Here is a 27,410-nt window from a genome sequence, read left to right as displayed (position 1 = left end):
ATGAGCCTGGATTTCTTCACACGGAAGGTGGTCGGAGAGTGGAACCAGCTGCCAGATCAGATAAGTTGAAAAAGGGACTTTCACAATGTTTAAAAGATTATAAAACAAAACAGCTGATTCAGTTTTAATTTAACCAAAAATAGACACCGAGTGCTGGAGTAACTCAGCGGGTCAGGCAGCATCTGTGGAGAACATGGATAGGTGACGTTTCGGGGCCATAGTGTGGCTGCCTGACCCACTGAGTTACTTCAGCATTTTGTCCTCATCTTTAACATTTGGAAAGGTACGTGGACAGGAAAGGTTTCGAGAGATGTGAGCAAGTAGGACTAGCTTAGATTGGGCATGCTGCGGGTCGGCATGGACAAGATGGGCCGAAGGGCCTGTTTCTGGGCTCCGTGACTCTAAATGTCCCCTGGATCATTGGATGTTCTGAAACTGTGAAAGGGCGGAAAATGTGGACACAACTTCCCTCACGGGAGGGACATTAGTCTCATGCATCTCACACGCATACATGCACACGCACATACACATGTACACACATGCACATACACGTGTACATACATACACACGCACATACACGTGTACATACATACACACGCACATACACGTGTACATACATACACACACACATACGTGTACATACATACACACACACATACACATGTACATACATACATGTACACACACAGAGCCTCGTATGTTTGGTCAGCCTCTCCCCCACCAACCAGGAGTGCGTGCGGCACGGTGGCACAGTGGGTAGATCCACCGCCTCACGGCGCCAGGGACCCGAGTTCCATCCTGACGACGGGCGCTGTCTGTACGGAGTTTCCCGTGGCCCGCGTGGGTTTTCTCCGGGCGCTCCGGTTTCCTCCCGCACTCCAAAGGCGTGCAGGTTTGTCGGCTAGTTGGCTCCGGTACAAAATTTTAAATTGTCCCCCCCCCCCGCCCATGGATTGGGATAGAACTAGCATCCGGGCCGATCGGCGGTCGGTGCGGACTCGGTGGGCCGAAGGGCCTGCAGGTTTCTAGTTTAATCGGCCCCCTGTAAATTGTCCCCTCGTGCCAGCGTACGTACGGGATGATCGCTGGATGGGCGCAGACTCGGCGGGCCGAAGGGCCTGTTTCCACGCTGTACCTCCAAACTAACCCCGTGCCGGTTTGGTGGGATGGGCGGGTGGGCTGGGTGAGACCACCCACCACGTTACGCCGATGATACAGACACAAAACGCTGGAGTCACTCAGCGGGACGGGCAGCATCTCCGGAGGGAAGGGAAGGGTGAGGCTTTCAGGGTCGAGGCCAGGGCCGGATTTAGATGAAGAGAGGCCCTAGGCTATTCCACGTGAGGCCCCTCTCAATCCTCTATGTAAGGCCCCTCCCTCCCAATCAGCCTATAGGTAAATCCGGCCCTGCCGAGGCCCCCCTAGATCTCGAGACCCTCAGCTTAAGCTTGTGAAGCTTATACGTAAACCTGGTCCTGGTCAAGACCCCCCCTAGATCTCGCCCTGGTCGAGACCCTTGACATCAAAGACCCTACAGTGGAGCAAGATAGACCACTCGACGAAAAAGACGCCGTACGGCCATGGGCAGATTCGCGGGTAATTTTCGGCCCCATTTCCGTAACCGGCTTCCGTCTCCGCACCAGAGATCCCGTCACAGCGGAGCAAAGATACTAGTGCGGAGACGGAAGCCGGTTACGGAAACATCCTCGTAAACATAAAAGTTCTTTGGTAAAAAAATATTCTCCTCATTTTCAGAATTTGAATTTATTAACACGAACTGTTCCCCCGCAACGTTGATTACACCGCGGGTCGGGTCCGGTTACTGAAATGGATGATAAAAAGGCCCACGTTCCGCTCCGTTGCGTACTACACGTCAGCCCATTGCATTTTAGCAGGAGTGGTCTATCTTGCTCCGCTACAGGATCTTTGCTTGACACCAAAGCATTTTCTCCCCTGCTGTTTGTGCACTACCCTTCCCCTGCTGTCCGCTCCCTGTGTGTGTGTGTGTCGTACTGTCCCGCTGTGCCACTGTGAGCGGTGCATGTTCTCGGTTCTCCCGCCTGTGTCGATGTAGTAAACGTTTTATGATATCTGCTTTCTCTTGTTGCCCCCATGGAAGCGAAGTATTCAGCTCCTGCAGGAGACACAGCTATGGTATGGAAACGCTTTCTGTGTCCTCTCTATATCGCTGGCTGGCTACACGGTGGGGCTGGGACAGGCACCAACCTCACATCGCAACACAGTTTAGATACAGAGTGCTGGAGTAACTCAGCGGGTCAGGCAGCATCTGTGGGGAACATGGATAGGTGACGTTTCACAGAGTGCTGGAGTAACTCAGCGGGTCAGGCAGCATCTGTGGAGAACGTGGATAGGTGACGTTTCACAGAGTGCTGGAGTAACTCAGCGGGTCAGGCAGCATCTATGGAGTGAAGGAAATAGGCAACGTTTCGGGCCGAAACCCGGAAGGGTTTCAGCCCGAAACGTTGCCTATTTCCAAAAGAGTTTTGGCCCGATACGATGCTGGTTCATTATGATGATAGACACAAAATGCTGGAGTAACTCAGCGGGTCAGGCAGCATCTGTGGAGAACATGGATAGGTGACGTTTCACAAAGTGCTGGAGTAACTCAGCGGGTCAGGCAGTATCTGTGGAGAACATGGATAGGTGACGTTTCACAGAGTGCTGGAGTAACTCAGCGGGTCAGGCAGCACCTGTGGAGAACATGGATAGGTGACGTTTCACAGAGTGCTGGAGTAACTCAGCGGGTCAGGCAGCATCTGTGGAGAACATGGATAGGTGACGTTTCACAGAGTGCTGGAGTAACTCAGCGGGTCCCACATAGGAGATTAGTGGGCAAAATTAGGGCACATGGTATTGGGGGTAGAGTGCTGACATGGATAGAGAAGTGGTTGACAGACAGGAAACAAAGAGTAGGGATTAACGGGTCCCTTTCAGAATGGCAGGCAGTGACTAGTGGGGTACCGCAAGGCTCGGTGCTGGGACCGCAGCTATTTACAATATACATCAATGATTTAGATGAAGGGATTCAAAGTAACATTAGCAAATTTGCAGATGACACAAAGCTGGGTGGCAGTGTGAACTGTGAGGAGGATGCTATGAGAATGCCGGATGACTTGGACAGGTTGGGGGAGTGGGCAGATGCATGGCAGATGCAGTTTCATGCGGATGAATGTGAGGTTATCCACTTTGGTAGAAAAAACAGGAAGGCAGATTATTATCCAAATGGCGTCAAGTTCGGAAAAGGGGAAGTACAACGGGATCTGGGGGTCCTTGTACATCAGTCTATGAAAGTAAGCATGCAGGTACAGCAGGCAGTGAAGAAAGCGAATGGCACTTTGGCCTTTATAACAAGAGGAGTTGAGTATAGGAGCAAAGAGGTTATTCTGCAGTTGTACAGAGCCCTAGTGAGACCACACCTGGAGTATTGTGTGCAGTTTTGGTCCCTAAATTTGAGGAAGGACATTCTTGCCATTGAGGGAGTGCAGCGTAGGTTCACGAGGTTAATTCCCGGGATGGCGGGACTGTCATATGTTGATAGAATGGAGTGGATGGGCTTGTACACTTTGGAGTTTAGAAGGATGAGAGGATATCTTATTGAAACATATAAGATTATTAAGGGATTGGACACGCTAGAGGCAGGAAACATGTTCCCGATATTGGGGGAGTCCAGAACCAGGGGCCACAGTTTAAGAATAAGGGGTAAGCCATTTAGAACGGAGACGAGGAAACACTTTTTCTCACAGAGAGTTGTGAGTCTGTGGAATTCTCTGCCTCAGAGGGCGGTGGAGGCAGGTTCTCTGGATACTTTCAAGAGAGAGCTAGATAGGGCTCTTAGAGATAGCGGAGTCAGGGGATATGGGGAGAAGGCAGGGGTACTGATTGGGGATGATCAGCCATGATCACAGTGAATGGCGGTGCTGGCTCGAAGGGCCGAATGGCCTACTCCTGCACCTATTGTCTATTGTCTGTTGTCTGCTGTAACTCAGCGGGTCAGGCAGCATCTGTGGAGAACATGGATAGGTGAACTCTTAGTCAGAGTTTGCAGGGTTTACTCTCAGCAGTATTTGGGGCAGTCACGGTGGTGCAGCGGTTAGAGTTGCCGCCTCACAGCGCCGGAGACCCGGGTTCCATCCTGACTACGGGTGCTGTCTGTACGGAGTTTGTACGTTCTCCCCGTGACCTGCGTGGGTTTGCTCCGGGTGCTCCGGTTTCCTCCCACACTCCAAAGACGTGCAGGTTTGTAGGTTAATTGGCTTCTGTAAAAAAATTGTCCCTGGTGTGTGTGTGTGGGATAGTGTGTGTGTATGGGGTGATCGCTGGTCGGCATGGACTCGGTGGGGAGACAGAGTGAGAGAGACGGGGAGAGACAGAGAGAGACAGAGAGAGAGACGGGGAGAGAGAGAGAGACAGAGAGAGTGAGACAGAGAGAAAGTGACATGGAGAAAGGTATGGAGAATTCTCTGACACAGAAGGTAGTTGAGGTCAGTTCATTGGCTATATTTAAGAGGGAGTTAGATGTGGCCCTTGTGTCTAAAGGGATCAGGGGGTATGGAGAGAAGGCAGGTACAGGATACTGAGTTGGATGATCAGCCATGATCATATCGAATGGCGGTGCAGGCTCGAAGGGCCGAATGGCCTACTCCTGCACCTATTGTCTATGTTTCTATGTTTCTATGACAGAGAGAGAGAGAGAGACACAGATAGAGAAAGAGAGACAGAGAGAGAGAGAGACAGAGAGAGAGACGGAGAGAGAGACAGAGACAGAGGGAGAGAGAGAGAGAGAGAGAGAGAGACGGAGAGAGAGAGAGAGAGAGCCAGAGGGAGACAGAGACAGAGGGAGACAGAGAATGAGACACAGAGAGAGAGGGAGAGAACTTCCTTTCTTCCTCCATAACAGCTGGGAAAAACATGTCAGGGGATAGCAGGGAGAAGGCAGGTGGGCCGAAGGGCCTGTTTCCGCGCTGTATCTCTAAAGTCTAGAGGATGGTGAATCTGTAGAAGACAGGAGACAAATGCTGGAAAAGGTGGATGGGAACGATCCCAGGAATGAGTGGGTTAACATACGATGAGCGTTTGTCGGCACTGGGCCTGTACTCGCTGGAGTTTAGAAGGATGAGTGGGGATCTCATTGAAACTTACCGAATAGTGAAAGGCCTGGATAGAGTGGATGTGGAGAGGATGTTTCCACTAGTGGGAGAGTCTAGGACCAGAGGGCACAGCCTCAGAATTAAAGGACGCTCCTTCAGGAAGGAGATGAGGAGGAATTTCTTTAGCCAGAGGGTGGTGAATCTGTGGGATTCTTTGCCACAGACGGCTGTGGAGGCCACAAGCCAGTGGATATTTTTAAGGCCGAGATAGATTAGTGCGGGTGTCAGGGGTTACGGGGAGAAGGCAGAAGAATGGGGTTGGGAGGGAGAGATAGATCAGCCGTGATTGAATGGCGGAGTGGACTGGATGGGCCGAGTGGCCTAATTCTGCTCCTATCGCCTATGAACTGATGACATTCCCTCCTTTTAATTTGTGTCATTTTGTTCCTTTTCTTCCAGTGTCTTAGTTTATCTCTCCCTCTCTTTTATCCTCTCTCCCTCTCTCCCTCCCTCCCCCTCTCCCTCCCTCCCTCCCCCCCTCTCCCTCCCTCCTTCCCCCCCTCCCTCTCTCCCTCCCTCCATTCACTCTTGGGTCGGCCATTTAGGACTGAGATGAGGAAAACACGTTTCCACCCAGAGAGTTGTGAATCTGTGGAATTCTCCGCCACAGAAGGCAGTGGAGGCCGCTTCACTGGATGTTTTCGAGAGAGAGTTGGATTTAGCTCTTGGGGCTAACGGAATCAAGGGATATGGGGAGAAGGCAGGAACAGGGTACTGATTCTGGATGATCAGCCATGATCATATGTGCTGGCTCGAAGGGCCAAATGGCCTCCTCCTGCACCTATTTTTTTTTCTCCCATGTTTCATCTAATCTCATCCCTAAACTCTTCCTACATCATTGTTTTCCTCGTTTCCTATCTCCTTCATTTACTCGTTCATTCCTTCTTTCATACTATCCCCCCTTCCTTCTGTTCTCTCCCCCTTTCTTTCCCTCAGTTTTATCTTCCTTTCTTTCTCTCCTCTTCCTCCTTTCATTCCTTCCTCCCATCCCGTATTTCTCCTCCATTTTCCTTTCATCTATTTCCGTTATTCACCTCCCTTCTCTATCCATCCTTCCATTGCCACGATCTATCCTTAAGGTTCTCTATTCCAGTTCATTGTCCCGTGTACCGAGGTACAGTGAAAAGCTTTTGTTGCGCGCTAACCAGTCAGCGGAAAGACAATACATGATTACAATCGAGCCGTCCACAGTGTACAGATACAGGATAAAGGGAATAACGTTTAGTGCAAGGTAAAGCCAGCAAAGGCCGATCAAGGATAGTCCGAGGGTCTCCAATGAGGTAGATGGGAGGTCAGGACCGCTCTCTAGTTGGTGAGAGGACGGTTCAGTTGCCTGATAACAGCCGGGAAGAAACTGTCCCTGAATCTGGAGGTGTGTGTGCGTTCATTTTCACACTTCTGTACCTCTTGCCCGATGGGAGAGGGGAGAAGAGGGAGTGACCGGGGGTGAGACTGGTCCTTGATGATGCTGTGGGAAGGAATTGTAGATGCTGGTGTATACTGAAGACAGTCACAAAATGCTGGCGTAACTCAGCGGGACAGGCAGCATCTCTGGAGAAAAGGAATGGGTGACGTTTCGGGTTGAGACCCTTCTTAAGAAATGCTACCTCATTGGTCTATAGGGAACATGGATAGGTGACGTTTCTCAGTCTGAAGAAGGGTCCCATCCCGAAACGTCACCTATCCACGTTCTCCACAGATGCTGCCTGACCCGCTGAGTTACTCCAGCACCCTGTGTCTCTTTTTGAGGTTGGCGTCGTGTGATATTCAAGAGTCTGATCATTGCTGGGGAGAAGCCGTTCTTGTACCTGAAGTTCCCCAGTGAGTGGACAGGTACGTAGGTGAGGAGACAACAACAATGGCAGGGATTTCTGGGAATAACACAGAAGGTGCGGGATCAGTTCATTCCAAAGAGGAAGAAAGATTCCAAGGGGAGTAAGGGGCGACCGTGGCTGACAAGAGAAGTCAGGGACAGTATAAAAATTAAAGAGAAGTACAACGTAACAAAGATGAGCGGGAAGCAAGAGGATTGGGTAATGTTTAAAGAGCAACAGAAGATAACCAAAAAGACAATACAGGGAGAAAGGATGAGGTACGAAGGGAAGCTAGCCAAGAATATAAAAGGACAGTAAAAGCTTCTTTAGGTATGTGAAGAGGAAAAATTTAGTTAAGACCAAAGTTGGACCCTTGAAGACTGAAAAAGGTGAATTTATTATGGGGAACAAGGAAATGGCAGATGCGTTGAACAGGTACTTTGGATCTGTCTTCACTAAGGAGGACACAAACAATCTTCCTGATATAGTAGTGGCCAGAGGATCTGGGGTGACGGAGGAACTGAAGGAAATCCACATTAGGCATGAAATGGTGTTGGGTAGACTGATGGGACTGAAGGCTGATAAATCCCCAGGGCCTGATGGTCTGCATCCAATGATACTTAAGGAAGTGGCTCTAGAAACCGTGGATGCATTGGTGATCATTTTCCAATGTTCTATATATTCAGGATCAGTTCCTGTGGATTCGAGCGTAGCTAATGTTATCCCACTTTTTAAGAAAGGCGGGAGAGAGAAAACGGAATTATAGACCAGTTAGCCTGACATCAATGGGGAAGATGCTGGAGTCAGTTATAAAAGATGAAATAGCAGCACATTTGGATAGCAGTAACAGGATCGGTCCGAGTCAGCATGGATTTACGAAGGGGAAATCATGCTTGACTAATCTTCTGGAATTTTTTGAAGATGTAACCAGGAAAATGGACAAGGGAGAGCCAGTGGATGTAGTGTACCTGGACTTTCAGAAAGCATTTGATAAGGTCCCACATAGGAGAATAGTGGGCACAATTAGGGCACATGGTATTGGGGGTAGAGTGCTGACATGGATAGAGAAGTGGTTGGCAGACAGGAAACAAAGAGTCGGGATTAACGGGTCCCTTTCAGAATGGCAGGCAGTGACTAGTGGGGTACCGCAAGGCTCGGTGCTAGGACCGCAGCTATTTACAATATACATCAATGATGTAGATGAAGGGATTCAAAGTAACATTAGCAAATTTGCAGATGACACAAAGCTGGGTGGCAGTGTGAACTGTGAGGAGGATGCTATGAGAATGCAGGGTGACTTGGAAAGGTTGGGGGAGTGGGCAGATGCATGGCAGATGAAGTTTAATGCGGATATATGTGAGGTTATCCACTTTGGTGGCAAAAATAGGAAGGCAGATTACTATCTAAATGGTGTCAAGTTGGGAAAAGGGGAAGTACAACGGGATCAGGGGGTCCTTGTTATTCAGTCTATGAAAGCAAGCATGCAGGTACAGCAGGCAGTGAAGAAAGCGAATGGCATGTTAGCCTTCATAACAAGAGCAGTTGAGTATAGGAGCAAAGAGGTTCTTCTGCAGTTGTACAGGACCCTAGTGAGACCACACCTGGAGTATTGTGTGCAGTTTTGGTCCCCTAATTTGAGGAAGGCTATTGAGGGAGTGCAGCGTAGGTTCACCAGGTTAATTCCCGGGATGGCAGGACTGTCATATGCTGAGAGAATGGAGCGGCTGGGCTTGTACACTCTGGAGTTTAGAAGGATGAGAGGGCATCTCATTGAAACATATACGATTGTTAAAGGTTTGGACACGCTAGAGGCAGGAAACATGTTCCCGATGTTGGGGGAGTCCAAAACCAGGGGCCACAGTTTAAGAATAAGGGGTAAGCCATTTAGAACAGAGATAAGGAAAAACATTTTCACCCAGAGAATTGTGAGTCTGTGGAATCCTCTGCCTCAGAGGGCGGTGGAGGCCGGTTCTCTGGATGCTTTCAAGAGAGAGCTAGATAGGGCTCTTGAAGATAGCGGAGTCAGGGGATATGGGGAGAAGGCAGGAACAGGGTACTGATTTGGGAAGATCAGCCATGTTCACAGTGAATGGTGGTGCTGGCTCGAAGGGCCGAATGGCCTACTCCTGCACCTATTGTCTATTGTCTACAATCGGGCCGTCCACAGTGTACAGATACAGGATAATGCGGATAAGGTTTAGTGCAAGGTAAAGTCCAGTAAAGATTAGATAAAAGGGCTGGATAAATACATGAGGGATGAGTGGGATAGAAGGGGAAAGAGGGGGGAGGAGGCTCGACTGGGATAGAAGCAGCAACAGGTAACAGAGGGGATGAATGGCCTGTTTCTCTGGATGATGTTGTTCAGTGTAGACAATAGACAATAGGTGCAGGAGTAGGCCATTCGAGCCAGCACCGCCATTCAATGTGATCATGGCTGATCATCCCCAATCAGTACCCCGTTCCTGCCTTCTCCCCATATCCCCTGACTCCGCTATCTTTAAGAGCCCTATCTAGCTCTCTCTTGAAAGCATCCAGAGAACCTGCCTCCACCGCCCTCTGAGGCAGAGAATTCCACAGACTCACCACTCTCTGTGAGAAAAAGTGTTTCCTCGTCTCCGTTCTAAATGGCTTACCCCTTATTCTTAAACTGTGTGGCCCCTGGTTCTGGACTCCCCCCAACATCGGGAACATGTTTCCTGCCTCTAGCGTGTCCAAACCCGTAACAATCTTATATGTTTCAATAAGATGCCCTCTCATCCTAAACTCCAGAGTGTACAAGCTCAGCTGCTCCATTCTCTCAGCATATGACAGTCCCGCCATCCCGGGAATTAACCTGGTGAACCTACGCTGCACTCCCTCAATAGCAAGAATGTCCTTCCTCAAATTAAGGGACCAAAACTGCACCTGTCGCCTCCCATCCCTTCACCCTGCCCACGCTCCAAAGCCATGGTGGGACCCATTGCCTCGTCAGTCCCGGTAGTTTGTGTTCCCCGACTCCGTCTAATTGACGCATTTTATCGGGAAGCATCGCGGCACGGTTTGGGAACAGCTCCATCCAAGACCCGCTGGAAATCGCAGAGAATTGTGGACCCAGCCCAGACCGTCACACACACACACACACGCACACACACATGCACACACACACACACGCACACGCACACGCACACACACACACACACACGCACTCACACACACGCACACACACACACGCACACGCACGCACACACGCGCACACACACACACGCACGCACGCACTAACACGCACGCGCACGCACGCACGCACACACACACACACACACACACACACACACAAACCAACCTCCCTCCCATCGACTCCATCTACACCTCACGCACCCTCGGCAAGGCCAGCAGCATCATCAAGGACCAGTCTCACCCCCCGGTCACTCCCTCTTCTCCCCTCTCCCATCGGGCAAGAGGTACAGAAGTGTGAAAATGAACGCACACACCTCCAGATTCAGGGACAGTTTCTTCCCGGCTGTTATCAGGCAACTGAACCGTCCTCTCACCAACTAGAGAGCGGTCCTGACCTCCCATCCACCTCATTGGAGACCCTCGGACTATCCTTGATCGGACTTTGCTGGCTTTACCTTGCACTAAACCTTATTCCCTGTATCCTGTATCTGTACACTGTGGACGGCTCGATTGTAATCATGTATTGACTGGTATAAGAATAAGGAGTAAGCCATTTAGAACGGAGACGAGGAAACACGTTTTCTCTCAGAGAGTGGTGAGTCTGTGGAATTCTCTGCCTCAGAGGGTGGTGGAGGCCGGTTCTCTGGATACTTTCAAGAGAGAGCTAGATAGGGCTCTTAAAGATAGCGGAGTCAGGGGATACGGGGAGAAGGCTGGAACGGGGTACTGATTGTGGATGATCAGCCATGATCACATTGAATGGCGGTGTTGGCTCGAAGGGCCGAATGGCCTACTCCTGCACCTATTGTCTATTGTCTGTTGTCTGCTGTAACTCAGCGGGTCAGGCAGCATCTGTGGAGAACATGGTTAGGTGACTACTGCACCTATTGTCTATTGTCTATGGACTGGATAGCGAATATTAATCATTTATTCCCGCTGACTGGATAGCACGCGACAAAAACCGTTTTTCCCTGCACCTGATGAAGTGAAGCCGAACTCAAACTCCAAACCAACTCAAACTCTTACCGTTGCTTCCCGTCCTGTTCCAGACTCGGAAGAATGTGGTGAGGAGGAGGCTTTCGAGCCCAGGAAGGCCGCACCCTCCGAAGGACATCTGGGTCCACACAGGCCCATCCAGAGAGTGCCTGCCGGTAGGTACCACCCTCCCCGCGAGTCAATTATGGACACACTAGAGGCAGGAAACATGTCCCCGATGTTGGGGGAGTCCAGAACCAGGGGCCACACACATAGTTTAAGAATAAGGAGTGAGCCATTTAGAACGGAGACGAGGAAACACTTTTTCTCTGCAGGTGATGCAGGTGCAGCAGGCAGTGAAGAAAGCAAATGGTATGTTAGCATTCATAGCAAAAGGATTTGAGTATAGGAGCAGGGAGGTTCTACTGCAGTTGTACAGGGTCTTGGTGAGACCACACCTGGAGTATTGCGTACAGTTTTGGTCTGCTAATCTGAGGAAAGACATTCTTGCCATAGAGGGAGTACAGAGAAGGTTCACCAGACTGATTCCTGGGGTGGCAGGACTTTCATATGAAGAAAGACTGGATAGACTCGGCTTGTACTCGCTGGAATTTAGAAAGATTGAGGAGGGATCTTATAGAAACTTACAAAATTCTTAAGGGGTTGGACAGGCTAGATGCAGGAAGATTGTTCCCGATGTTGGGGAAGTCCAGAACAAGGGGTCACAGTTTAACATAGACAATAGGTGCAGGAGTATCCAACTCAGTATCCTGTACCTGCCTTCTCTCCGTACCCCCTGATCCCTTTAGCCACAAGGGCCACATCGAACTCCCTCTAAAATATAGCCAATGAACTGGCCTCAACTACCTTCTGTGACAGAGAATTCCACAGATTCACCACTCTCTGTGTGAAAAATGTTTTTCTCATCTCGATCCTAAAAGATTTCCCCCTTATCCTTAAACTCCTGCACCTATTGTCTATGTTTCTATGTTTCTCACAGAGAGTGGTGAACCTGTGGAATTCTCTGCCTCAGAGGGCGGTGGAGGCCGGTTCTCTGGATGCTTTCAAGAGAGAGCTAGATAGGGCTCTTAAAGATAGTGGAGTCAGGGGATATGGGGAGATGGCAGGAACGGGGTACTGATTGTGGATTATCGGCCATGATCACATTGAATGGCGGTGCTGGCTCGAAGGGCCAAATGGCCTACTCCTGCACCTATTGTCTATTGACAGTTTATTCCCGTGCAATAACCCCCAAAAAAACCCCCAAGATCGATCTCGACGGCCAGCACGGTATCGATGGGCCGAAGGGCCTGTTCCTGTGTCGTGTGGTCCCTGTTTTGACAGGACAGGTTTGGAGGGATATTGGCCAAACGCGGGACTAGAGTAGATGGGGCATGTTGGTCGGCGTGGGCAAGTCGGGCCGAAGGGTTGTATCACTCTGTGACTGGAATGTGATTAGTTTAGAGATACAGCACGGAAACAGGCCCATCGGACCATTGAGTCCACGCCGACCAGCTATCGGCCGTTCACACTAGTTCTATGTTATCTCACTGTCTCACCCACACCTTACACACTAGGGGGCCAATTTACAGAAGCCAATTAACCTAAAAAAACCCGCACGTCTTTGGAGCGTGGGAGGAAACCGTAGATCCCGGAGAAAACCACCGCGGGTCACGGGGAGAACGTGCGAACTCCGTAGAAACAGCACCCCCGTAGTTGGGATTGAACCCGGCTCTCCGGCGCGGTGAGGCAGCAACTGTGCCACTGTACCACCAGCGCGTAGAGTTGCTGCCTCACAGCGCCAGAGATCCAGGTTCGATCCCGGCTACGGGTGCTGTCTATACGGAGTTCGCACGTTCTCCCCGTGACCCGCGTGGGTTTTCTCCGGGATCTTCGGTTTCCTCCCACACACCAAAGACGTGCAGGTTAATTAGCTGGTGTACTGTAAATGTCCCCAGTGTGTGTAGGATAATGTTAATTTGTGGGGATCGCTGGTCGGCGCGGACTCGGGCCTGTTTCCGCGCTACGGGCCTGGATAGAGTGGACGTGGAGAGGATGTTTCCACTAGTGGGAGAGTCAAGGTCACAGCCTTAGAATTAAAGGACGTTCTTCTAGGAAGGAGATGAGGAGGAATTTCTTCAGTCAGAGGGTGGTGAATCTGTGGGATTCTTTGCCACAGACGGCTGTGGAGGCCACAAGTCAGTGGATATTTTTAAGGCAGAGATAGATAGATTTTTGATTAGTGCGGGTGTCAGGGGTTATGGGGAGAAGGCAGGAGAATGGGGTTAGGAGGGAGAGATAGATCACGATTGAATGGCGGAGTAGACTTGATGGGCCGAATGGCCTAATTCCGCTCCTATTCCTTATGACATGATTCAGCCCATCAAATCTACACCGACATTCAATCATGGCGGATCTATCTCTTCCTCCCAACCCCAGGTCCTTCTGCAGTTGTACAGGGCCCTAGTGAGACCACACCTGGAGTATTGTGTGCAGTTTTGGTCCCCTAATTTGAGGAAGGACATTCTTGCTATTGAGGGAGTGCAGCGTAGGTTTACAAGGTTAATTCCCGGGATGGCGGGACTGTCATATGCTGAGAGAATGGAGCGGCTGGGCTTGTACACTCTGGAGTTTAGAAGGATGAGAGGGCATCTTATTGAAACATATAAGATTGTTAAGGGTTTGGACACGCTAGAGGCAGGAAACATGTTCCCGATGTTGGGGGAGTCCAGAACCAGGGGCCACACAGTTTACGAATAAGGAGTAAGCCATTTAGAACGGAGATGAGGAAACACTTTTTCTCACAGAGAGTTGTGAGTCTGTGGAATTCTCTGCCTCAGAGGGCGGTGGAGGCCGGTTCTCTGGATACTTTCAAGAGAGAGTTAGATAGGGCTCTTAAAGATAGCGGAGTCAGGGGATATGGGGAGAAGGCAGGAACGGGGTACTGATTGGGGATGATCAGCCATGATCACATTGAATGGCGGTGCTGGCTCGAAGGGGCCGAATGGCCTCCTCCTGTACCTATTGTCTATTGAGTCTATAAACTCCGAGTTAACTCTCTCTGATTGTCTTCTCTCTTCTTCCCCGATGAGGAGAGCGGGAGTGTTTCACCGCGAGCACCTCGACGTCGGAGAGCACCCTCTCCTCGCTACGCACGGCCCCCGAGCTGCCCCTGCCCCCCGAGCGGGCCGGAACGGGGGGGCAGAGATCGCCGGCGTGGAGCTGGAGTGGAGGAGCGGAGGCGGTGGAGGAAGAAGAGGAGGAGGAGGTGGAGCAGGAAGGGGGCGCCGCTGCCGTGGGAGCGGTCAGCGCGGCGGACCAGCCGCCAAGGCAAGGGGGGACGCCGATCCCCGGCTACCCGCAAGTCAGACACCTAGGCGTGGAGCCCTTGGTCAGGGCTTCCAACTCTAACCTGACCTGTAGTAGCTCCGGGTCGGAAGGCAGCCTGTCTGTCGTTAGCGATGCTTATGGCAGCATGTTCAGCCTCTATAGAGGCAGACCCTTCTTTATACCCATGTAAGTGCAAAACAAACACTCCTCACCCCTCTCCCCACAGCCCCAAACCTCATCTGGAAGACAACCTCTTTTGTTTTGGACTAGCGGTCTCCGTTTTCATTAGCCACCTCTTCCCCTGAACCTCTCTCCTACCCCTCTCCCCACCCACATTTGATTTTACCATTAAGTCAACCATTCCCCCATTTTTCTCGTTCTCGACATCCGTTTGGAAACTTGTTCAGTCGCATTAATCACCCAAAGAACCTGCCTGGACAGAGCGGATGTGGAGAGGATGTTTCCACTAGTGTGGGAGAGTCTAGGACCAGAGGGCACAGCCTCAGAATTAAAGGACGTCCCTTCAGGAAGGAGATGAGGAGGGATTTCCGTAGCCAGAGGGTGGTGAATCTGTGGGATTCTTTGCCACAGACGGCTGTGGAGGCCACAAGTCAGTGGATATTTTTAAGGCAGAGATAGATAGATTCTTGATTAGTGCGGTTGTCAGGGGTTAAGGGGAGAAGGCAGGAGAATGGGGTTAGGAGGGGGAGATAGATCGGCCATGATTGAATGGCGGAGTAGACTTGATGGGCCGAATGGCCTAATTCTGCTCCTATCACTTATGAGCTTATGGAAAATTACCTGAGCAAAAGTGCAGGAGGAATAACGGAATAACAGAGACCCGGGTTCCACCCCGACTACGGGCGCTGTCTGTACGGAGTTTGCACGTTCTCCCCGTGACCTGCGTGGGTTTTCTCCGGGTGCTCCGGTTTCCTCCCACACTCCAAAGACGTGCAGGTTTGTAGGTTAATCGGCTTTGGTGAACATTGTAAATTGTCCCCTAGTGTGTGTGGGATAGTGTTAGTGTGCGGGGATCGCTGGTCGGTGCGGACTCATTGGGCCGAAGGGCCTGTTTCTGCGCCGTGTCTCCAAACTAATTGATTCCAGGTTGACCAGGGGTGAGAGTGGAGTGTTTTGGTGATCAATGTTTCTTTGCTCCATACATCCATGCTTTTGGTTACCTCTATCTGTTGAACATCACAGGCCTTCTGACCCTCACTACTGCATGCCTGACCTCTAACCTGACTCCAGTGTGCTCGCTAACCCGACCCCCGGTGACCCCTCTAACCCGATCCCCGACGACCTCTCTCACTGGGGTTGCCAACTGTCCCGTATTAGCCTGTAAATTGGTTTGTCCCGTACGGGACCGCCCTTGTCTGCTACTACTCGGGTCGAGGGAACTGTAGGGTCACGAGTTGGACGGGGCGCCGGACTTTGCGCGCGGCCCCTCCCCGGGCCAAAACTCCTCAGCTGGCCCCGCCGGCTGGGCTTTGTGTGCAGTCCAGCACCCGGGGCCAACTCATCATTCACCCAGTCACGGCCCAGTCGGTCAACGAATTGCCGTCGGGGAATTTGTCCCGTATTTTGACCTGTTGTCCCTTATTTGGGAGTGAGAAAGTTGGCAACCCTAGGACTCGAACCCCACCCTCCGGTGACCCCTCTAACCCGACCCCCCGGTGACCCCTCTAACCCGACCCCCCGGTGACCCCTTTAACCCGACCCCGGTGACCCCTCTAACCCGACCCCCCGGTGACCCCTCTAACCCGACCCCCCGGTGACCCCTCTAACCCGACCCCGGTGACCCCTCTAACCCGACACCGGTGACCCCTCTAACCTGACCCCCGTGACCTCTCTAACCCGACCCCTGGTGACCTCTTTAACCCGACCCCCAATGACCTCTCTAACCGACCCCCGGTGACCTCTCTAAACCGACCCCCCCGGTGACCTCTATAACACGACCCCCCCGGTGACCCCTCTAACCTGACCCCCGGTGACCTCTCTAACCCGACCCCCGGTGACCTCTTTAACCCGACCCCCGATGACCTCTCTAACCCGACCCCCGGTGACCTCTCTAACCCGACCCTTCGGTGAACCCTGTAACCCGACCTCGCCAACATGGCATTCCCCCCCCAACCCGCTCATCGTTGTTCACTGATGTGCCACAATCCACATTCCCCGCATTCTGGGTCCCGTACCAGAGTCAGTGACAACCCACCACCCACCGGGGACTGAAGGAGGGTCTTGACCCGCAACGTCACCCATTCCTTCTCCCCAGAGATGCTGCCTGTCCCGCTGAGTTACTCCAGCTTTATGCGTCTATATGCATCTACATCCTTCCTACACGTTTGCCTGCGTTTAGCCCAAATCCACAGATGCTCCAGATCCATCCCAACCAGAGTCCTATCAAGCTGCCACAAGACTTCCTGACACTTCCTGTACTCAATGCCCCTGATTGATGAAGGCAGCAATCCATACCCCATCTTTGCTACTCTACCCAGCTATGGAGTCTTATAGGCAAACTCAACTCAACCAAACCAAAACAAACTAAACTTAGGCCAGCACGGTGGCGGAGGGGTAGAGTTGCCGCCTCACAGCGCCGGAGACCCGGGTTCGATTCCGACTACGGGTGCTGTCTATACGGTGTTTGCACGTTCTCCCCGTGACCTGCGTGGGTTTTCTCCGAGATCTTCGGTTTCCTCCCACACTCCAAAGACGTGCGGGTTTGTAGATTAATTGGCTCTGGTGTAAATGTAAATTGTCCCTGGTGGGTGTAGGATGGTGTTAATGTGCGGGGATCGCTGGTCGGCGTGGACTCGGTGGGCCGAAGGGCCTGTTTCCGTGCTGTAAACTAAACTGAACCGACGAGAGAGCGGTCCTGACCTCCCATCCACTTCATTGGAGACCCTCGGACTGTCCTTGATCGGACTTTACCTTGCACTAAACGCTATTCCCTTTATCCTGTATCTGTACACTGTGGACGGCTCGATTGTAATCATGTATTGTCTTTCCGCTGACTGGTTAGCACGCAACAAAAGCTTTTCACTGTACCTCCGTACACCGGACAATAAACTAAAAGTGAAATGTCCAAGCTCAAATTCCCTCCGTCATCCACAGGTAGTCCAACAATATACAATCGACAATAGGTGCAGGAGCAGGCCATTCGGCCCTTCCAGCCAGCACCGCCATTCAATGTGATCATGGCTGATCATCCCCAATCAGTACCCCGTTCCTGCCTTCTCCCCCTCACATCCAAGTGGCACATCAGTGGAGATTCTGGGATGACTCCCCGTGTGATTGTCTGTCTGTCTCTCCTCTGTGACAGGGAGCTGCGTGAAGGCTCGCCGGCCAAGGTCCCCTTGTCGCGGTGGGACCCCATCATGGCTCAGAGGGTCCCGTTCCCCGCCAGCCTGAAGGCCAGGCCGCTCAGCCCGAAGGCCCAGCGTGTGGGGATGGGCCCGGTGCAGCCGACCACGCCGTTGACTCCGAGACGCAAGCTGAGCACGCCGGCGGCCTACAGCGACACGGTACCGGCTGAGTTCCAGGACAAGGCCAAGGCCAAGGCGGAGGAGTCGGGCCCACTGCGGAGAGACAGCGCCGACAGCCTCTCCCCCCGTCACGGCTCCAAGGTGTTCGACCGGGTGCGGTACTTGGAGACGTTCCCCGAGAGGCGCCGCAGCTTCGACCTGTCCGACGGCCAGGCCTGGCCGGGCTTCAGGAAATCGCGCTCCTTCGACCAGGCCGACACCCGCCAGGCCCGGCGGCGAGGAACCTCCTTCTCCGACCTGCTGGAGGCCGAGGCGGGCCAGCGGAGGTCCCTCTTCCGGCAGAAGGCCGCCTCATTCGACGAGCGCACTCCCCGCCACTCCCGCGACATCGAGCTGAAGATCTCCGAAGAGCTGGGCCGCCTCAAGCGGTCGGCCATGGCGTCCCCCGTGGCCAAGCCCGTGCTGAGGTCGCCCGTCCTGGAGCGCGCCGTCAACCGCGAGCTGTCGTCCCGCAAGGCCAGGCAGGCGTCCGAGCCTCCCGCCCTCCCCTCCTCCGCCGCCCAGCGCAAGCCCCTGCAGCGAGCTCTGGCCACGGCCGGCGCTGACCACGAAGAACTGGAGACCCCCGGAGAAGATGGGGGCCGAGCGGCAGCCAACCACGTTGACCGACCTCCAGGTGGGGCCTGGAGGAGAGACCCCCGACCGGCCTCGGCCTCAGACCAAGCCCACCCACCTTTCGTGGTGGAGATGGTCAAGAAGGTCACCTTGACCCCCGAGACCCGCCTGCCCACCGCCATCTTTGCTGCCAAGCCCGAGGTCTCTGGAGGTCTCAATCCATCATCTCTCATGTCCAAGGAGACTCTGGACAGCTTGGACGTTGCCAACTTGGGCTCGGAGGCTGCTGGTGCCAGGTTGGGTCTCGCCCCCCTCAGCCCAGCCGGTGACCCCGGACAACTGGGGCACCCCAACCCAAGGACCGCGGAGGACCAGGAACATCCCAAAACAGAGAGTCCAACGGAAGGGGCAAGACCACCGGCATTGGAGAAGTCCGCTCGCAAAGTGACCAGAGTCAGGTCCAAGAAATCTCGGCCCATCTCTCCGGAACTGGGTAAGGGGGCAGAGGGATCGGGGCAAGGTTCACGAGTCTTTCAATAGACAATAGACAATAGACAATAGGTGCAGGAGGAGGCCATTCGGCCCTTCGAGCCAGCACCGCCATTCACCGTGATCATGGCTGATCATCCCCAATCAGTACCCCGTTCAAGCCTTCTCCCCATATCCCCTAACTCCGCTATCTTTAAGAGCCCTATCTAGCTCTCTCTTGAAAGCATCCAGAGAACCTACCCTCTGTGAGGCCGAGAATTCCACAGACTCACCACTTTCTGTGAGAAAAAGTGTTTCCTCGTCTCCGGTCTAAATGGCTTACCCCTTATTCTTAAACTGTGTGTGGCCCCTGGTTCTGGACCCCCCCAACATCGGGAACATGTTTCCTGCCTCTAGTGTGCATTCGTAACACATCATGAGAGGAATAGATCGGGTAGACGCACAGAGTCTCTTGCCCAGAGTCGGGGAATCGAGGACCAGAGGACATAGGTTTAAGGTAAAGGGGGGGGGGGGGTGGGGAATTTAATAGGAATGTGAGGAGCCTGAAGAAGGGTCTCGACCCGAAATGTCAAGGTTTAAGAAACATTTAGACAGGTACATGGATAGGACTGGATTAGATGGAAATTGGCCAAACAAAGGCAGGTGGGACTAGTGTAGATGGGACATGTTGGTCGGGCTGGGCAAGTTGGGCCGAATGCACACGCATGCACGCGCGCGCATGCAGGCACACGCACACACACGCACGCACACATACGCACGTACGCACGCATGCACACATGCACGCACAAACACTCGCGCCCACACACACATGGACACGTGCACACACACATGCACCAACATGCACATGCACACATACACGCAAGTACACACGCACACCCGCACACACACACACACACCTCCCCTCACCCTCACACACACACACTTTAGACTTAACTTTAGTTAATGTTCATAAGGTCATAAGTGACAGGAGCAGAAAGAGGCCATTCAGCCCATCAAGTCTACTCCACAGTTCAATCACGGCTGATCTATCTCTCCCTCCTAACCCCATTCTCCTGCCTTCTCCCCGTAACCCCTGACACCCGTACCGCTCAAGAATCTATCTCTGAACTATATATGTTAGATAGAGCACTAGGGGCTAGTGGAGTCAAGGGATATGGGGAGAAGGCAGGCACGGGTTATTGATTGGGGACGATCAGCCATGATCACAATGAATGGCGGTGCTGGCTCGAAGGGCCGAATGGCCTCCTCCTGCACCTATTGTCTATGTTTCTATGACTATTATTGTTAATATTGGAGTATTATTGTTTGCTGGTTATTTATGTGTACATGTGTGTGCATGTGTGTGTACGGATATTTTTCTTGTTGATTCTATTGTTTAAAGTGTACTATGTTTACATATTCTGCTGTGCTGGAGCATGTAAGCGTTTCATTCTTCTAGCCCGGACATATGACACAAATATCTGGAGTAACTCAGCGGGACAGGCAGCATCTCTGCAGAGAAGGAACGGGTGACGTTTCGGGTCGAGACCCTTCTTCAGACCGGTTAGGGATAAGGGAAATGAGATATGTAGACGGTGATGTGGAGAGATAAAGAACAATGATTGAAATTCGGTGTCAGCTGCTATACATCGGTGAGACCAAGCGTAGGCTTGGCGATCGCTTCGTCCAGCACCTCCGCTCGGTTCGCAATAACCAACCTGATCTCCCGGTGGCTCAGCACTTCAACTCCCCCTCCCATTCCCAATCCGACCTTTCTGTCCTGGGCCTCCTCCATGGCCAGAGTGAGTCCCACCGTAAATTGGAGGAGCAGCACCTCATATTTCGCTTGGGTAGTTTACACCCCAGCGGTATGAACATTGACTTCTCCAATTTCAGGTAGTCCTTGCTTTCTCCCTCCTTCCCCTCCCCTTCCCAGCTCTCCCACAGCCCACTGTCTCCGCCTCTTCCTTTCTTCTTCCCGCCCCCACCGCAACATCATGCAGGAAGATTGTTCCCGATGTTGGGGAAGTCCAGAACAAGGGGTCACAGTTTAAGGATAAGGGGGAAATCTTTTAGGACCGAGATGAGGAAAACGTTTTTCACACAGAGAGTGGTGAATCTCTGGAATTCTCTCCTGCAGAAGGTAGTTGAGGCCAGTTCATTGGCTATATTTAAGAGGGAGTTAGATGTGGCCCTTGTGGCTAAAGGGATCAGGAGATATGGAGAGAAGGCAGGTACAGGATACTGAGTTGGATGATCAGCCATGATCATATTGAATGGCGGTGCAGGCTCGAAGGGCCGAATGGCCTCTACTCCTGCACCTATTTTCTGTTTCTATGTTTCTAAGAAGGGTCTCGACCTGAAACGTTGCCTATTCTTTCGCTCCCGCTGAGTTTCTCCAGCATTTATAAAAGAAACGGGCCTCATTTCGCTGGATGAGAACAAGAAGCTGGTGCCACTTGGGTGGGGGAGGGATGTGGAGAGAGGGAATGTGTCGGAAGGAACTGCAGATGCCGGTTTCACTGCAGATGCGGGATTGGGGGGAAACTTTTTCTAATCTCTCACCACGACGGAGATGCGGTTTTCCCCCCGTATCATATCCCTGTCCGCACTGCGGCCTAACATCGAGGAGTTGGCGGTCTTTGTTGGAGACCGACTTCGGGGAGTTTCAGCCGCGGGAGTTTCGACCGTCCCAACGCGGCCCCGAATGATGGTTCGACTGCCCTGACCGCGGGAGAATAAAGAGGGAAGAAGTTCGGACTTTATTGCCTTCCATCACAGTGGGGAATGTGGGGAATCCACCGTGGTGGATGTTTATGTTAATTTTTACGTAGTTGTGCGTCTTTCCTCATATGGCTGTACGGTAATTTGCATATCACTCTACCTTAATTGGCACATGTGATCACAAAAGACCTTTGGAACCCTTAAACCGAAGACAGACACAAAATGCTGGAGTAACTCAGCGGGACAGGCAGCATCTCTGGAGAGAAGGAATGGGTGACGTTTCGGGTCGAGACCCTTCTTCAGATTTCTCTCCTGAGATGCTGCCTGTCCCGCTGAGTTACTCCAGCATTTTGTGTCTATCTTCGGTTTAAACCAGCATTTGCTGTTCCTTCCTACACGCTACTGACAATAAAACACTTTTGACTATTGACGCTTGGAGGTCAACATAGAAACATAGACAATAGGTGCAGGAGGAGACCATTCAGCCCTTCGGGTCAGCACCACCATTCAATATGATCATGGCTGATCATCTACGATCAGTACCCCGTTCCTGCCTTCTCCCCATATCCCTTGATTCCGTTAGCCCTAAGAGCTACATCTAATAGCCCCTGTCCCACTGTACGAGTTCATTCCAAGAGCTCTCACGAGTTTATAAAAAAATCAAACTCGTGGTAAACGCGTAGAATGTACGTAGCGGGTACGTCGGAGCTCGGGGACATCTCTTAGCGGTTCGTAACGCTAACGGCGGGTACTCGGGAAACGCGGTAAGCTCGTGAAGACCCGTGAAGATTTTTTCAACGTGTTGAAAAATGTCCACGAGAGCCCCGAGTACCGACGAGCGGCCGTTACCGTAAATCTCTGAGTTCGAATCAGGGCAAACTCTGGAGTGAACTCGTACAGTGGGACAGGGCTTTAACTCTCTCTTGAAAGTATCCAGAGAACCGGCCTCCACCGCCCTCTGAGGCAGAGAATTCCACAGATTCACAACTCTCTGGGTGAAGTGTTTCCTCGTCTCCATTCTTACCCCTTATTCTTAAACTGTGGCCCCTGGTTCTGCACTCCCCCAACATCGGGAACATGTTTCCTGCATCTAGCCTGTCCAATCACCTAAGAATTGTATATGTTTCTATAAGATATCCTCTCATCCTTCTAAATTCCAGAGTGTACAAGCCCAGCCGCTCCATTCTCTCAGCATATGATAGTCCCGCCATCCCGGGAATTAACCTAGTCAACCTACGCTGCACTCCCTCAATAGCAAGAATGTCCTTCCTCAAATTTGAAGATCAAAATTTGCATGCAGGTACAGCAGGCAGTGAAGAAAGCGAATGGCATTTTGGCCTTTATAATAAGAGTTATAGGAGCAAAGAGGTCCTTCTGCAGTTGTACAGGGTCCTAGTGAGACCACATCTGGAGTATTGTGTGCAGTTTAGGTCCCCTAATTTGAGGAAGGACATTCTTGCCATTGAGGTAGTGGAATGTAGGCTTAAAAGGTTAATTCTCGGGATGGCAGGACTGTCATATGCTGAGAGAATGGAGCGGCTGAGCTTGTACACTCTGGAGTTTAGAAGGGGATCATATTGAAACATATAAGATTATTAAGGGCTTGGACACATTAGAGGCAGGAAACATATTCCCGATGTTGGGGGAGTCCAGAACCAGGGGCCACAGTTTAAGAATAAGGGGTCAGCCATTTAGAACGGAGACGAGGAAACACCTTTTCTCACAGAGAGTGGTGAGTCTGTGGAATTCTCTGCCTCAGAGGGCGGTGGAGGCCGGTTCTCTGGATACTTTCAAGAGAGAGCTAGATAGGGCTCTTAAAGATAGCGGAGTCAGGGGATATGGGGAGAAGAAGGCAGGAACGGGGTACTGATTGGGGATGATCAGCCATGATCACATTGAATGGCGGTGCTGGCTCGAAGGGCCGAATGGCCTACTCCTGCACCTATTGTCTATTGTCTAAAACTGCACGCAATACTCCAGGTGTGGTCTCAACAGCGCCCTGTACAACTGCAGTGGGCCCTCCTAGCTCCTGGGCGCAACTCCTCTCGCTGTCTAACACAAAGGTTTTGTTTCGACAGAATCGTCCGATGACTCGTACATCTCGGCCGGTGAAGACCCGCTTGAACCGCCGCTGTTTGAGATCGCCATCGCCGACACGGTGGTGACGCTGGGATCTGGGGTGCTGCTGAAATGTATCATCACTGGGACTCCCATGCCCGAAGGTACGCCATCGCAATCCGCTACGCAACGCCACGCCCCTCGAACGGGCAGCCCAGCTGCCTCACAGCGCCAGGGGACCCGGCTTCTATCCTGACCGCGGGTGCTGCCTGCGCGGAGTTTGCAGGATCGGTTTAGTTTATCGTCACGTGCAAAGTTTACCGAGGCACGGCGCAAAGCCTTTGTCGCACGCCAAACCAGTCAGCGGTTCTCCCCGTGACCCGCGTGGGTTTTCTCCGGGCGCTCCCGAGCGCAGCGTAGGTTCACCAGGTTAATTCCCGGGATGGCGGGACTGTCATATACGCTGAGAGAATGGAGCGGCTGGGCTTGTACACTCTGTGGAGTTTAGAAGGATGAGAGGTGATCTCATTGAAACATATAAGATTGTTAAGGGTTTGGACACGCTAGAGGCAGGAAACATGTTCCCGATGTTGGGGGAGTCCAGAACCAGGGGCCACACACAGTTTAAGAATAAGGGGTAAGCCATTTAGAACGGAGATGAGGAAACACTTTTTCTCACAGAGAGTGGTGAGTCTGTGGAATTCTCTGCCTCAGAGGCCGGTTCTCTGGATGCTTTCAAGAGAGAGCTAGATAGGGCTCTTAAAGATAGTGGAGTCAGGGGATATGGGGAGATATACTCCCTATGGGGGATATACTCCCTATATTTAAGAGGGAGTTAGATGTGGCCCTTGTGGCTAAAGGGATCAGGGGGTATGGAGAGAAGGCAGGTACAGGATACTGAGTTGGATGATCAGCCATGATCACATTGAATGGCGGTGCTGGCTCGAAGGGCCGAATGGCCTCTACTCCTGCACCTATTGTTTTCATCGTCTATTGTCTATAGACAAAAATGCTGGAGAAACTCAGCGGGTGAGAGTGTAGGAATAGTTACTCCAGCATTTTGTGTTTATCTTCAGTGTAAAACCGGAAGGTAGCCGGTTCGAATCCCGCTTGGAGTGCATACTGTCGTTGTGTCCTTGGGCAAGACACTTCACCCACCTTTGCCTGTGTGTGAATGTGTGTGAATGTGTGTGAGTGATTGGTGGTGGTCGGAGGGGCCGTAGGCGCAGATTGGCAGCCACGCTTCCGTCAGTCTGCCCCAGGGCAGCTGTGGCTACATAAGTAGCTTACCACCACCGAGTGTGACTGAGGAGTGAATGAATAATGCGATGTAAAGCGCCTTGAGTATTAGAAAGGCGCTATATAAATCCCATCCATTATTATTATTATTAAAACAGCATCTGCAGTTCCTTCCTACAGTGGAAAGCTTTGCGTTTGCGAGCGAAGGAATAGGTGACCCGTAACGATGCTGCCTCACCCGCTGAGTTTCTCCCGCATTTTTTCCCACCTTATTCTTAAAGGTTTAGTTTAGAGATACAGCGTGGAAACAGGCCCTTCGGCCCGCTTGGTAGGTGCTGACCGGCGATCCCCGTACACTAACTCCTATACCCACTTGAGACTTTTTTTTTTAACATTTACCAAGCCAATTAACTTACAAACCTGGAGGGACCCCATCACCCCGATCCTGGCCTCTCTCCACTGGCCCCCTGTGCGGTTCCGATTACATTTCAAGACCCTCCTCTATGTCTACAAAGCCCTCAATGGGCTTGCCCCCACCTACATTAAAAGTCTGCTCACCCACCACTCCACCTCCAGGCCCCTCAGATCGGCCGACTTGGGGTTACTAGACATCCCGCCGTCTAGGCATAAGCTCAGGGGCGACCGTGCCTTTGCGGTTGCAGCTCCTAGAAACATAGACAATAGGTGCAGGAGTAGGCCATTCGGCCCTTCGAGCCTGCACCGCCATTCAATATGATCATGGCTGATCATCCAACTCAGTATCCTGTACCTGCCTTCTCTCCATACCCCCTGATCCCTTTAGCCACAAGGGCCACATCTAACTCCCTCTTAAATATAGCCAATGAACTGGCCTCAACTACATTCTCAAGTTCAAGTGAGTTTATTGTTATGTGTCCCTGTATAGGACAATGAAATTCTTGCTTTGCTTAAGCACACAGAACATAATAATAATAATAATAAATTTTATTTAATGGGCGCCTTTCAGACACCTCAAGGACACCTTACATAGTAATCGGAATAACATATAATCGGAATATAACAAGTAATAAAGACATCACAGAGACACAAATTAAAAACAGAATTCAATCCAAAAACAGAAAATCAAAAGCACAGTGTGAAGAGAGAGCAGCGGCAGCCAAAGCGCGCCCGCGTCCACTCTCTCTTCACGGCAGCCATCTTGGACACAGACCTACAGGACTACAATTAGACAAAAAAGTAGGAATAGTAGGCATTGACTACAGAACGGATCTGTGTGTCCATATACCATGATATAAATATATACACACATGAATAAATAAAACTGATAAAGTGCAAATAACAGATAATGGGTTATTAATAATCAGAGTTTTGTCCGAGCCAGGTTTAATAGCCTGATGGCTGTGGGGAAGTAGCTATTCCTGAACCTGGTTGTTGCAGTCTTCAGGCTCCTGTACCTTCTAACCTGAAGGGAGCAGGGAGATGAGTGTGTGGCCAGGATGGTGTGGGTCTTTGATGATACTGCCAGCCTTTTTGAGGCAGCGACTGCGATAAATCCCCTCGATGGAACATCTGTGGCAGAGAATTCCACAGATTCACCACTATCTCTGTGTGAAAAATGTTTTTCTCATCTCAGTCCTAAAAGATTTCCCCCTTATCCTTAAACTGTGTGATCCCTTGTTCTGGACTTCCCCAACATCGGGAAGCTCCTAGACTGTGGAACAGCATCAGAACTGCCTCCTCCATCAACTCCTTTAAGTCGAGACTTAAAACTCATCTCTACTCCCAAGCCTTTCCTGACGTCCTCTGAGGGAGGGCTATATGTATGTAGTGATGTTTGTATTTCATCCAAGAACCACCGTTGTCTGTTATACTATTCTGATCCCAATGTAAAGCACTTGTTTTTTAAATGTGCTATATAAACAAATGTGACTTGACTTGTGCCTTTGCCCGACTGGGGTTGTTTTTTGAGTCCGTGGCTCTCTGACGCTGTGGTTTGATTTTGTCCTTGCAGTGGTCTGGAAGAAGGGCGGGGAGATTGTGAGGACCAGCCCGGGCCTGGTGGTGAAGGCCGAAGGGGAACGGCACACGCTCTTCATCCCCGCCTCCGCGCCTCTGCACGGGGGCCTGTACTCTGTCACCGCCTCCAACGAGGTGGGAATCTCCAGCTGCTGCGCATCTGTCCACGTTCACACCGGTGAGTCACGTTTGCTTGTAGTTTGACAATAGACAATAGGTGCAGGAGTAGGCCGTTCAGCCCTTCGAGCCAGCACTGCCATTCAATGTGATCATGGCTGATCATCCCCAATCAGTACCCCGTTCCTGTCTTCTCCCCATATCACCTGGCTACGCTATCTTTAAGAGCCTGATCCAGCTCTCTCTTGAAACCATCCAGAGAACCGGCC

The 27,410-nt window shown here is 51.7% G+C and overlaps 1 protein-coding gene across 1 annotated transcript in view; it reads left to right on the top strand.

Annotated features, from left to right (window-relative positions):
* The first annotated feature begins 2,018 nt into the window (after positions 1-2,018).
* speg (striated muscle enriched protein kinase) overlaps positions 2,019-27,410 on the top strand; it is a 106,428-nt gene continuing 81,036 nt past the window's right edge. Inside the window, exons 1-6 of the mRNA XM_033023519.1 lie at positions 2,019-2,154; positions 11,185-11,286; positions 14,203-14,626; positions 17,706-19,033; positions 23,811-23,954; positions 27,020-27,202. Of these exons, the coding sequence (XP_032879410.1) occupies positions 2,085-2,154; positions 11,185-11,286; positions 14,203-14,626; positions 17,706-19,033; positions 23,811-23,954; positions 27,020-27,202 (2,251 nt within the window). The 5' untranslated portion in view covers positions 2,019-2,084. The remainder of the gene's footprint in view (positions 2,155-11,184; positions 11,287-14,202; positions 14,627-17,705; positions 19,034-23,810; positions 23,955-27,019; positions 27,203-27,410) is intronic.

Source organism: Amblyraja radiata, chromosome 7 (genome assembly GCF_010909765.2).
Source record: "Amblyraja radiata isolate CabotCenter1 chromosome 7, sAmbRad1.1.pri, whole genome shotgun sequence".
Lineage (NCBI taxonomy): Eukaryota > Metazoa > Chordata > Chondrichthyes > Rajiformes > Rajidae > Amblyraja > Amblyraja radiata.
This window is presented reverse-complemented; position numbering and strand designations above follow the sequence as displayed.